Source organism: Mauremys mutica, chromosome 2 (genome assembly GCF_020497125.1).
Source record: "Mauremys mutica isolate MM-2020 ecotype Southern chromosome 2, ASM2049712v1, whole genome shotgun sequence".
Lineage (NCBI taxonomy): Eukaryota > Metazoa > Chordata > Testudines > Geoemydidae > Mauremys > Mauremys mutica.
Genome location: NC_059073.1, coordinates 144,727,737 through 144,741,333, shown reverse-complemented (window position 1 = coordinate 144,741,333; position 13,597 = coordinate 144,727,737). Strand labels below are relative to the sequence as shown.

The window sequence follows — 13,597 nt, the reverse complement described above, 5'->3', positions numbered from 1 at the left end:
ATTGCTCTGTCACTAACATATGTTCTGCCCCCAACATTTACACCGCATGCTGTATGCAGCAGCTACCACCTCCTCCCCAGCGTTGGCTGCATTTCAGTGGTTGTGTAGCTATAGATCTAAACCACGTTAGGATACTTCAATTGGGTCAGTTTTTTATTGGTGTAAACTAGTGCATCTCCACTGACTTCAGTAGAACTGTGCCAATTTATACTAGCAGAGAATTTTAGCCTGTTATCTGCATATTGTTTGGAGAATAAGAATTGCCAGATTGGATCAGCCCGAGGTCCAGCTAATCCAGAATCCTGCCTCTGCCAGCTGCCAATATGAGATGCTTCAGAGGAAGATGTAAGAATCCCAGTTGTCCTGGTCTGCACTGAAATTTGCTGCTTCTATACCAAATGGATGACACAAACCATGCAAGGAACAGGAAGCGAAATCCTCTTCTGAGTAGGAGGAGAGTTTTTCCAGAGACACATTGTCTCTGCAAAGCCTCCAGGCTGACTAAGATACACATCTCACTACTTGTTTTGCTGTAGCGGGCCAAGCTGCCTCTACACCATTGCCCACCAGGGTGCCTCTTTAGCACTGCCTAGAAGTGGAATCTTTAGCCTCCATGGGTCACTCATTCTTTGCTGTGGCCGCTTGCAATGGCGATCTAGATTTATTGTTTGGAAAACTGACCAACCCTCCCTGACTTGTGACCAGCACAGAATAATCCTTCAGCTATGTGTTTGCACTGGGATGACCTCAAGTGATACAGATGATGTAGAAAGACCTTTTGTCTCACCACATTCAGAAGCCCTGACGTTGTTTATGGTTGAGCATCACCATTGAGTTTGCTTTATCAGGCAACACTTGGAAAGTTGCATTGTAAATGTGCAGTAGGTGAGTGTCTAAACCTCTTAATCCCGTATTCACAAAACCTGATGTGTGGTTCCCCCTGCCCCCATCCCAAACCACTTTTTGGGAAGGGAGGGACGAGGCTTCAAATTATGTCAAACACTTTTATGCTTTAGTTCATGTATTAATAATAAAGGACAGGTGGTTTCCTAAGGTCTGTCATGCGTGGACCTGAAGTAGTGGGGCCTGTAAACAGAACTTGTATGGATGCCCCGTTGCAGTTGGTGTCAAACAATGCTCAGAACCTGGTATGCTGGCTATGCTGAGCCAGGCTCTCTCTGCTGGTTGATTCCAGTGGAGTTATATTAGTCATGGAGGAGCTATTGGCTAGCTGATTCCTGCTAGCCACTCTGAGCCTGATTGTCCACTCCATTACATTGGATTAACTGGGTTGTTGGAAGCCAAACTCCATTAGTCTCCTTTTGAAAATCTCGTGAGCGTGTGAGTTGCCCCAGTGCATACATAGTGTCTCTTTCTTGCCATGTATGTTTTCACTGGGTTGTTTATTCCAAGTCCCTCAAAGCAATGGGATAGAGAGGTTTTTTTGCTGCTATGCTACTGGTGTGTGATTCCAGCCCTGGTAAGTAGCGACTGTTGCCCCACGAGTACTGTTTGGTGTCTCATGTGAGGTGACTTTCTCTTTAATGAACACTTGTCAGACATTATTTATACTCTGATGGAAAAAAGCTGGCAAGTGCAAAGACCTAGGAGTTAAAGTAATTTGATTTTCTGCATCATAAAATCTCCACAAGCTATGTAAAATTCTCATGGTTGGGTACTTTTTATAAAACAAAAGGCCTGATTCTCCTCTCCCTTACCCCAGTGTAAATCCATTTGAATCAGGTACACCAGTGTAAGAGGAGAAGCAGACCCAATGATTTTACAGTTCTGGTACTCCTGGGTTTCTCACTAAGGGTTCTCTTCTATTCTTAGTCTGGAGTGGCGATTACTGTCACCAGTGCAACTAACTCCATGTTGTCACTTTGGATTTACACTGGAAGAGAGCAGAACTTTGCTACTTCTGTAACAATTCTCAAATGAGGTGGTCTCCTTTTGAGACATAGGATACACACATGTCCAAATTCTGTCTCCATTTATTCTGGTGCAGGTCCAGTGACTTCCCTTGGGTAAATGAAGACAGAATTTGGCCCATAGCAAAAAGCCGTTCCCCCCCCCCCCTTTTTTTCTTTTTTCCTATTTATTCTATTACAAGTGCTGAGTGTATCCAGTTGTACAGGGAGTTATCATGCCTATTTGGATTAGTTTTACATTGTGCATCTGTCTGCGTTAACAAACAAAATTATGCTGTTCTTCAGAGTGGAAGGCTAGCAAGTACCACTGGCCCAGCAATTATTTGGAACTCCACCTCCATCTAATACACCTAACCCAATTATCAAGTGCTGTGGTTAGGTGAAGGACAGAATCCCTAAATGACCCTATCTTGATCAGCTTATGTGTAGTAGTAAGAGACAGTATACCCTTTTTTTTTTTTCCCTTCAAGTCTCTGCAGCAAATGCATTGTTTATTCTCATTTGTACATAGCAACGCAGGAATGCATTGTGCTTTACATAGTGACTAAAGTTATAAGCCTGTATTCTCTTTCACGCTGGTTTTATATGTCTCCAACTTGATTGATTTCAACAGAGTTACTGCTGATTTACGCTGGTGCCAGCAAGATCAGAATCAAGGCCACGGGCCCTGTGCCCAAAAGGTTTGCAATCTAAATTGATTGTGACAAGCTGCTGGAGAGGAGGGATATTCCAATTCACCAGAGAGGTTGGAGAGAAGGAAGATGCAGAATAGGGTTACGGGGTTGTTAATTCTCTGCCTTCTGAGTGCTCAGGAATCATTTCATCACCCCAGCTTTACAAACCTATCCCCAAATACATTCAGAGGCAAATGCCTCCTTCCCCTGCTGTGTGAATTTACACAAACACATCAGCTAGAGAACTATGTGGAATATCCAGACTATGAACACATGAAAATACCAGACGGGACAGGGAGGGCTGGGTTTGGGCCCTTATCAGTGCTGGAGTGGACTCTTGCTAGACATAGCAGAAAGATAAAGGACAAAGTATCTGGGGTTTGGTTTATTAAAGGAGTCCAGATTCTTTTTAGAGTTGACTCCATTTGGCTTATTTAAAAATAAATAACTGAATGAATTTGGTGTTGCTGAAAGGTGCTGTCTTGAGAGCCCAGCTGGAAGACTGGCCTAATTTTCATTGAGACTAAGGCCTTTTTATACTGCTCTAGCCATGTGAAATGGTCAGATAGCTACCCTCCACTTTAAAGCCCCTTTATAGAACCAGGATGGTATAAAGGGACCTAGTGTAATTGGGAATTCAGGACTAAAATAACCTGTTGATCTAAGCACATTGCTGCAAGCTTACGTACCCCACACTGCCCTCCCCCACTTGGCATGTTTACACTGCTATTGCTAATCCTGTTTTACCTGAGGGTTAAACATGGGAAGGGGGGACAAACACGAGCCCTGTGTCTACAGTACAATTGGTAAATCAGGTTTAGATAATATGTATTAAAACAGGACTAGCAAATGTAATGCAGACCAAGCCTCTGGCCAAGATTTTCAAAGAGTGACTGGTAATTTTGGGTGTCCAATTGCAACCACCATAATGGGGGCCTGGATGCTGAGGCAACTTGGAGGCATTTCAAGCTGGGCATCCAAAATCACTAGTCACTTTTGAAAATCTCAGCCACTGTTTGTAACCTCTGACCTGGAGGACCATAATTCAGTAGAACCTCAGTGGCCCATTCATTTATTAGTGTCTGTTGGGACTGCCCACTAAAGGTGCCACATGTGAGTGGGTTTTGTAATGCTGATGTTTATGGTAGTCCATGGTCCTAACTTCTTGAGGCACCTCTGAAAATTCCAGCCCTGGTGCCAAAATGGACCTGCCACTTTGCAAAGAAATAGACACATGCCTGCCCCAAGGAACTTACAATTTTCCTCTCTCGATTCTGTCAGCCAGCTGTGATCTAGCGAGTTCTTGGAGTTAAAGCTGCAAATGACTAGGGATCAAACTAAACTGGCTTGTGTCCTTATGCATCTCCCGATGTGCCAGCAGCATCCAGGTGTTTCCTAGAACGGCATGTGTGTATACAGTCTTTTAAATGACTGATCTTGGTTCCAGCACCATGTGTGCATTTCACTCAAGCAGATGCTCAGATGAATATGGATGTGAGAAATTATTATTAGCATAGAACAATCCTGGGCTTAGAATTTTTTTTTAAAAAATGTTTGGTCCCTGGTAGATGAAGCAAGGAGAGAGAAATGCATAGAAATTTAACCAGACAGTATAGGAAAAATGGTATTTCATTTCTCTCTCCTGCATCTCTCAACTGAAAACACTTCTTTGCCTTACCTTATACTTCTCAGTGTGTCTTCCCCTCTGCTGTTATTTCACATTGTAACCTTGTTGTTTTAACCCCGCAGTGTTTGGGGATAGTTTGCATGGAAGAGGCTGAGAGCTATTAGATCACGGAACAGTCTTCTCAGGCAAGTGTGAGTACTTCATTGCTTGAGTCATTTTAAACGACTCTGGACAAAGTACTTTGTCCAATGTAGGAACAAATCCTTTATTTGATCCTACGTGGGATGGACTATATGGCACATCAGTTCTCTCCAATCACTCATAGCTATAATTCTAGGGTCAACCCAGCTCCTGCTGAAGTCAATGGAGGCTGTGACCTCTATTTCAATGAGTGTAGGGCCTGGTACTCTTTGACTCAGGGAAATCAGAAGACCAATGTATACAGAGAATTAGGCCATGATCCATTAACTTCAGTGGGACTCAGGGTCAGGCTCAGGGGTCAGAGGAATTTGAAGAATCATGACCGTAAGTGGAAAGCATACTTTTCAGTGAACTAATTTGCGGTCATGGAACACAGGCTACCACATTGCAGCATAAAGGACTGGAAACTTTGAATGTTTGGTGACAGGTTAAGAGGAACAGAATTAGGCTCTCATTGAGAACATATTCAAATGCAGTTTGAATAGTGATCAGAACATTCAAAACCTGATGTTGTGGAAATGAAAGAGGCTCCTCATTTCTTCCTAGAGCATATGAAGCCAACAATGTTGATGTAAAAACCAGAGGGTCTGCCAGCACGGAACCCTTGAAAGGCAAGTTACAATCATTGGAGCAACTTGCCTTCTGCAGTAAAAACCTTGAATTTAAGAGGCCCTGCTGAACACTGCTGCAAAAATCAGCTATATGTAATTCACAGCAAACAAGCAATGAGCCTCATTTGAGTCCAGAAATCAGATCAGTCAGCTGATAGGAGATTTCCCAATCATTGGTGCTGGTTTGACACACCTTATTGTAAAGAGCTGGAACATTTTCCCCTAGTTTACTAAAGGCCTGGGCCCTGATTCAGCAAAGTTTTGGAGCATGGGCTGAACTCTAAGCATGTGCTCCCCTTCTATTAAAGACAATGGGATGTAAGCATGTGCCAGAGGCCGGATCCATTGAAATCAGTGGACATTAGGAGCCTGAATATCTTTAAGGACCTGGGCCTAAATGCTTTGCTGAATGGGAAAGGAATTACTTGTGCACTTAAAGTTAGGCATGTACTTAAAGGCTTTGCTCAGTCAGGGCTCTAAACCTTGTAGCAATCTTGCATTAGACCCTGTGGGATGGATTAATGAGTCAATGGAATTTTTAACAATAATATTTATATAGTGATTTACAAACATTAACTAATCTTTATGATCGCTTATTAGGTAGGTATTAGCACCTTGGTGAAACAGAAGTACAGAGAGATTTAAGGTAGGGGGGTAGGGAATTGAGTTTGTGCCCTGTGTTACTTTTTTATATTGGCTAAAGCTGGCCTGAATAGTTGTGTGTGTTTAACTGTAGACATGTCAGGATTGTTAGTCTGGATTTTCCTCGTTCTGATGGAGTATTGTTGGTTTTAAGGATGGGGTGAATATCATCACCCCTTGATTGACTTGAGAGGCAGCCTGGTCCAGTAGCTAAAGCACCAGGTTAGAAGTCAAGAGAGCTGTGTTCTGTTCCCAGCTCTACTACAGACCTTCTGGGTGGCCTGGGCAAGCCATTTCCCCACTTTGTGCCTGTTCTAACCCAGCCCCACTCTGTGTTTTCCTGGTCTAGTTAGAATATAAACTCTTAGGCCCAGATCCTCAAGGTATAAAGTGCCTAACTCCCCTCTATTGATTTCAAGGGGAATTAGGCACCTAAATAGCTTTCAGGATCTGGGCCTGAGTCTCATAGCAAATCTCTTACTCTGTACAGCACCTAGCACAATACGGCTTCATTTTCAGGTGGCCCCCTAAGCACAAATGAAATACAAGTAATAATAGTGGTGAGTCTTTATTATTACAAGATCTATTTTCTCCCAAAGTTTCTCAGGCCTTAAAGCAAAGACTAAACAAAGGTTTTAAATGCTCTGAATATTAAATCACTTCCAGTCTTCATTAATCAGATTTCCAGTTCTCCAGTCATCCATACAGACTTCTGGGAACCACAGAATAGAGAAGAGCTATTTTTTTTAAATATAGAAAACAAACAGCCACAGAAAAATAAATTGGAAAGGATGGAGAGGAGTATTTATTATTATTTTTTAAAGCCGCCTTCACACATCACTTCTGCCCTTGGCTGGTCAAGGACCTTGCCCAAGATCATATAACAAGTCAGTGCCAGAGCAGGATAAAGCACAGCTGCTCCTGACTGCTAGTCCTGTACTTAATCCTGCTGCCTCTTCCATCCTGAATGTCTCCCATTCTATTAGTTCACGCCCCATAATCTGCATTCAAGTTGCTCTGAAATGTAAGGGCCTCTTTGATTGTTGTCTTCCCTGGTTGTCTTGCTCTAGTGCCAAATTAATCAATTAGCAAAGTCCCCCCATCTGTTAGCTGGACGGGCTCGGCGCATACGTTGCCCACGTGCCAGAGAAGGCACAAACTGCGGACACTTGTGGCTTTGTAGGCGGCAGCTTTCGCGGCTGTGAGAAAAGGGAGGGAGCTTGCCTGCAGCCAAGCCAGCAGGAGCTCTGCTGCACTTGTCTTTGCTGGCACTGGTGCATTGCATTGAGTTTGGAAAAGCTGGTAGAAAACACAGAGGAAAGTGGCGCTGCTTCTGTGCTTAGAATCAGAGAAATGGGCTGGAAGGGATCGCGGAGGTGATCGAGCCCAGCGGTGAGGCAAGATCAAGTCAACCTAGAGCAGGGGTTGGCAACCTTTCAGAAGTGGTGTGCCAAGTCTTCATTTATTCACTCTAATGTAAGGTTTTGCGTGCCAGTAATACATTTTAACGTTTTTAGGTCTCTTTTTATAAGTCTATATTATATAACTAAACTAGTGTTGTATGTAAAGTAAATAAGGTTTTTAAATGTTTAAGAAGCTTCATTTAAAATTAAAATGCAGAGCCCCCTGGACCGGTAGCCAGGACCCTGGCAGTGTGAGTGCCACTGAAAATCAGCTCGGGTGCTGCCTTTGGCACACGTGCCATAGGTTGCCTACCCCTGACCTAGACTATCCCTGACAAGTGTTTGTCTAGCCTGTTTTTACAAACCTCCGGTGATGGAGATTCTACAACTTCCCTTGAAAGCCTGTTCCAGAATTTAACTACCCTACCCTTAGAGTTAGAAAGTTTTTCCTGATATCTAGCCTAAATCTCCCTTGCTGCAGGTTAAACCCATTACTTCTTGTCTGACTTTACACTGAAGAAACATTGGGTAGGATGAATGTAAGACTATCCTTTTATGGTTACTACTGCGGAAGCACCCTAGAGACCCCAATCAATGATCTGGATCCCATTGTGTTAGGCACAGGATATACCCATAACAAAAAAGCCCCAAACAGCGTGTAGCCTAAGAGGGATGACAGGTGTATACAACAGATAGACAGGGGTAGCACAAGGTAACAGTGAGACAGTCGTGTCATGTAGTAAGCAACAGGCGCAGCATGCAAATTACCTGAACGTTGTTCAGTCTTTAAACAAACACAAATTCAAAGAGGACTGAGCTTCTTAACAAAGCCTCTGTCCCTCATCAAGAACTAATCACGGTGCCAGATGCTACAAATCTCTAATTGCTTAAATATAAATCCTTAAATTATCATGATTGTTACTTGCATTAGAGTAGTGCCTGGAGGCTCTGGTGCTGATTGAAGGCCTGGTGTGCTAGGTGCTGTACAAAGACATAGTGAGAAACTGTCCCTGCCCTGAAAAGCTGAGCTCATCCTGCTTTCTCCATGGCACAGTCCATCTCAAACTGGGGAAATAACCCTTATTTGTTTTCAGGCTAGATATTTATCTTGTTAAGGGCCACTTCAAAATAAAAGCCAGGCTCACAATAACAAATCAAGTGTCTACATTGTCCAGGCCCTGAGAGTGGCCCTACAATAACAAAAACAGAGCATGTATGACCAAGTCATCCCCCGAGTAACCTACAATAACAAACCAGCGTGTGCAGAAACCCAGCCCCCAAGAGTGACACTACAATAACAACCTCCCTCATCTGCGGTGTGGTGGACAGCCTGGGTTGGTGGCAGACTCAGCCAGCAGGGGGAGCCAGAGGGAAGAGACCAGCACCACTGCCAAGGGCTGCCCAGGCAGGGAGTGAAGGGGAGAAAGGCCTAGAGCAAATGGGGGGTCAGGGCATAGGGGAATATAAGGGGCACAGAGGACACCTGCCAGGCCCCCTCCAAACTGGGAGGAGGGGTACTGCTGGGTAGGACGCAGGCACCCCCTACTGGTGACATGGGGACAGAAGACTGGAGAGGGGGAACACATAGTGCTAGGGAGAATACAGGAGGTGTGGGGGGGGCATAGGGAATGTGTGAGGCACAGAACTCTGGGGGACACAGTGCTGGTGGCTGTGTATAGGGGCACAGAGCAGTGGGGGCACTACTGAGGGGGGGATGTGGGGGCATAGAGTGCAGAGGGGATGGGGCATGGGGGAATGTGGGGTGACAATGTTGGGAGACATCAAAGCATTGGGGGGACAAGTGTGGGGGTTCCTATGGGGTACCCAAAGTGCCGGGGGGCATAGGAGGTTGGTGAACATGGGGGAGGTTATGGTAGAGGCTCAGGGGCTGTGAAGTACAAGGTGGGGAGCTGGAAGAGAACTGGGTACGTGGGACCCAGAGCACAGAGTCATGTGGTCACCCCCACGCTGGCAGTGTCCCGGTTCTGGGGTATAAATGAAGGACATGGTGCTACTGGGAAGGGAGAATGGGGAGAAAGCTCAGCTGTAGAGCCAGCTTCTTGTGCCTCCTCCCTCAACTTCTGGGGCTCAATTACTGCCAACCACTGTCCTGTGGCTGCACCTACAATAACAGCCCCTAGACGAGCCCCATCTCCTGGAGTGACCCTACAATAACAAAGCAGTGTTGTGTAGCTCAGCCCCAAGAGGGATGCTACAATAATAGCCCAAGGAGCAACCCTACAATAACAAACTAGAGAGTGCCCAGCCTGCTGAAGGAATCCTACAACAACAAACCAGTGAGTGCATGGACCAGCCCCTTAGAGTGACCCTACACTAACAAACCAGAGACCACATAGCCCAGCCCCTTGGAGTGACTGTACAATAACAAACCAGGGACCACAAAGCGCAGCCCCTTGGAGTGACCCTACAATAACAAACCAGGGAATGCATGGCCCCGCCTCTTGGAGCAACCCTCCAATAACAAAACAGGGAATGCATAGCTCAGCCCCCTTGGAGCATCCTACAACAACCAAGGGGGTGCACCCGCTTTCCAGCTCTCAGGAGCACTCCACAATAATACCCCAACTTGTGGGGAGCCCAGCAGCCCTTAGCACAAAGGAGTGTGCGTGTGTGACATGGTCGCCACCTTGTCCCAGTCCCCTGTTGCGCCCTGGGAAGCACCCAGCAGTGTATTGCCCTGGGAGCAGCCCAGCCCAGCCATATTTCACAGCTGATGGATAATTCCCCTCCCCTCCCCGCTGCTCCCCCTGGCGTGTGCAGCTGGGGCGAGGGCACGTTGCGGGCCAGCATGTGGAAACCCTCCAAAGCCCCCGGCAGCGGGGGAGCCGCCTGCCAGCCAGGGGAGGTGCGGGCAGCCTCGGGGCAGGGTCCTGCGGGGGTCCCCCACCTGCCCCAGACGGCCAGGGAAGCAGCCCCAGCTCTCCCCGCAGGGGAGCGGCAGCCCCCCCCCCTCCGGGGGGACAGAGGCAGAGCCTGGCTGGGCGGATCGTGCGCATGGTAAAGCCCCGGAGCCATGTGTCTCCAGCCAAGCGCCTCCGTGGGCTGGGCGCCCCGTTAGCCGGGCAGGTGAGTGCGGCTGGGCGGCAGCCCCCGGGGGGGGGCAGCCCCGCGGGAATGGGGGGACCCAGGAAGGGGGACCCCAGGGAGGAAGTCTTGGGGCGCAGCAGCCTCTCAACTTCCCGTAGCGCCCTCGTAGGGGCAGGCTGCGGTAGCCGCACTGCTGGTGGGGCGCTGGTGGGGTGGGGGGGTCGGGTTCACCCGATGCCCCCGGGAAGGGGGCGGTTACCCGGGATCCCGCTAGCTCGCTGGTCCCGGGAAGAGGAACTGCTGATCCCGCTGGGGGGGGGGGTGTCCCTGGCTCCGCTCCAGGGGGGTTCCGGGAATTTGTGCTCCCAGCCGGGGGGGGGTCTGGCCGTACCCTCTCCCCTCCCCCCGCATTGTGGGGGCGCTGCTCGGAGAGGAAGCAAAGTGGTTCCCCACGCCCTTCCTCTCCGCTCCCCGCAGCTGCCTGGAAACTTTCCCCATTGTCCGTCCCCTGCACTGGGGCTGGGGGTGAGTTCGCTCTCCGACTCCGGGGCTGGGTTGGCGGGGGGATTCCCCAGCTCTGCGAGGCGCCAGAGCCCGCTGGGCTCATGCTGTTTAGAAAGAGGCCCCCTCCTGTAGCAGAGGGGGAAGGAGCTGGCTGCAGGGCTGGTGTTGCAGGAATCTCCAGAACAAAGAAGCAGCAGCAAGCAACGTGCTGCAGCGGCAGCTGCCTTTGCAATTTGCATCCACACTTCTGCTTGTTCGTTTCCCCTCCTCCCTTCCCCCCACTTCTCCCGCATGCACTTCTCTCTCTCTCTTCTTTATCTCCTTGCCGATTCACACGTTTGCAGGGCTATTTGCTGCACCTCTTGTTGTTGGTAATGGCTCTTTGTGTATTGGGGGCTGGAGGGCAGTGGGGTGATATGTGTTTAAAAAAAACCAACCTCAGCTTCCAACGGGGGTAGATAAACAGATCTGTGGCTATTAAACACACACACACACACACACACGGCTGCAGGCAAACAAAGATCCGAAGTTAGCAGCGAAGCTGTTAAGAGGGAAAGCAGTTTGCAAAAGAGACTGAAAGTGAAGGGGTTATTAAACTTCTGCTCTCGCTCGTAACAGCAGCTTGGTCTGTCATGGTTGGTGTTTAAGGAGTCCCGATTTGCCAAGTAAAAATGGACAGCGCGAAAGTTGGGGAGTGGATCTTCTCCACGAGTGGTGGGAATTTAAAGGGGTTCTGGTTTAAGCTATAGTATCTTAGAACAGTGTTTTAAATGTACCTTTTTCCTGGAGGAAGTTTTTTTTATTTTGGGATTTGTAATACTTGCTTTAATTGCAACTCCAATGTTTAAGTGCTTGTTTTTGGAAATGACTTAATGTTGTAGAACGGCACACGGTCATTTTGAGTTCTTAGCCTTACCATGTAAGTTACCTTTTTTGGCACTTGATCTGGTGGTGTGAGTGGGAGTGAAATTGATTTAGAGCTACAAAATTACTAGGGTTACAGTCTGTCCTGTTTTTTTGTTTTGTTTTTTGTTTTGCTTCCTCCACCAGAAGACACCTTCTTCACTCTTATTTCTTCGAGATCCCCCAGTCTTAAGTAGCGAGAGAAGCTTTACTATTATTTTGTCCTGGAGACTTCAGCAACCTAGGAGATTCCAACTAAACTCTGCAAATTTCCAAGTCACCGCTCCTCTGCCCCCCCCCACCAAAAGTGTGGTGGCATCCAGGATGATCCCCTCGCAGAGGGTCTCTAAGAAAACAGAACTCAGAGTGTGGGAACGAAGCACCCCAAGAAGAGAGAAATCACTCGGGTGTAAATCCAGATGAACTGCAAAGAGGGTGGAACGGAGCTGGAAGGTTTGGCAGAACGAAGCGACTGAACTAGTGGAGTGATCGCATTTGTTTAGCTATAGATTTATATTCCCCATTTTTAGTAAGGGGGGAGAGGGGTCCCCCTTTACCAGTCCTTTGGCATCCTTCAGTATTTAGGTCCAGCACAAAAAAAATTGCTCCCCTGCATTGATCCCCAGTCCAACAAGGAGCCATGAAGAAATTCCAGTCGTTGCTGCAGCTTAGGAATGAATCGGCAGGTGCCTACGGCTTCCCTGAAGGCGGCGAGATGTTGAGTGCCTGCGAAGGCGGCTTTCTGATCCTGGAGAAGAGCGATGTCTGTCTTGGCATAGACGCCTCCGGCCAGGTGCCAAAGAAACGGAAGCGCTGCGGGCTCTGCGTCCCCTGCTTGAGGAAGGGCAATTGCGGTGCGTGCACCCACTGCGTGAATCGAAGGACCAGCCACCAGATCTGCAAAATGAGGAAGTGCGAGGCGCTGAAGAAGAAAAAATCGGTGCTTCTCAGAGAGGTGAGTGCCCGATTGGGCTGTTGAATGAGCTTGCGTGGCTGGTAACGGTTCGTGAAGTCCGTGCTTTCCACTCCCACTCCATGGGGAGCTCTGAAAGCTTAGAAATACTCCACTTCCTACATCTTCGTGGTTTGCCTAAGTGTGGGGGATAACTGGTGTAACTCCCTGGTGCAGGATAATATGGAGGCAAATAGCAAAGATGCAACTCAGGAAACCTATTAAAATAGGGCCCAACAGTTACGGGTGAGTTCTGCCCTCTCACCTCCTGGGTGTGTTTTCCCCACTGCTCATGCAGCCCTGGTGACAATGACTACAGAGTGGGGAATTTGGCTTATTGACTGTAGTGGGGTCACAGAGATGTCAGTGAAAGTGGAATTTGGTCCTTGTGTGTGAAAAGTGTGAGTAATTGTGGTCTGTGGGGAGAGAAGTGCAGGTGGGTTGGCTGGCTGTGGGGCGAAATTGAGCTCCCCAATCTGGGGTTTAAGGCTCCTTCCACGTCACTTTGGGGACGCTTTGAGTTCCTATAAATGCAAATCCTGTTGGCTCCTACTTTGGCCTCATCTTCTCCCCCCCAAACCCAAGCGGTCCCCTCAGCCTTAGCCTATGTGAAGACATTCTGGAGGGCAATTCTGTGGCATAGTAAGGCTGTGAAGGCACTGGCCCTGCTTCCGTCTCACCCTTCCTGTGCAACCCCTGTGCAGGGCATCAGTGGTGTGGAGGGCCTTATGTTGACTCCTCTGTCCCTGGGTGAATTTCTTCCTTGTGCAAACAGTGCCACTTGCAGGGAGGTTAGCTTGGATACAAATGAGAGAGGTTCTATCAATCCTTATGCTTCAGGGCTCTAGCTGATCCCTGAGAAGGGTCAGGAAGAAATTCTCTTCTCCCTTCAATGGCAGAGCATTGCATTATTTGGTGCCATTATGGAGCATCTAGGACTCACAGGACTTGTGAGACTGGATCAGTCCGAAGGTCTGTCTAGTTCAGTAACCTGTCTGACTGTGGCTGGCACCAGAAGCATCAGGGAAGTTGCAGGAAACCTAATTCCTAGTATTTACAAATTGGATTAAGACCAGGAGCCTATGGCACTGGGGACAGGAT

General features: G+C 48.0%; 1 protein-coding gene across 2 annotated transcripts in view; it reads left to right on the top strand.

The window, feature by feature from the left end:
* The first annotated feature begins 9,913 nt into the window (after positions 1 to 9,913).
* Positions 9,914 to 13,597, top strand: part of TET3 (tet methylcytosine dioxygenase 3) — a 165,943-nt gene continuing 162,259 nt past the window's right edge. Inside the window, exons 1-2 of one of the 2 annotated variants that reach the window (XM_045004755.1) lie at positions 9,914 to 10,176; positions 11,692 to 12,499. In XM_045004755.1, the coding sequence (XP_044860690.1) occupies positions 12,185 to 12,499 (315 nt within the window). In that variant the 5' untranslated portion in view covers positions 9,914 to 10,176; positions 11,692 to 12,184. The remainder of the gene's footprint in view (positions 10,177 to 11,691; positions 12,500 to 13,597) is intronic. The other variant, XM_045004756.1, reaches the window with a different exon arrangement.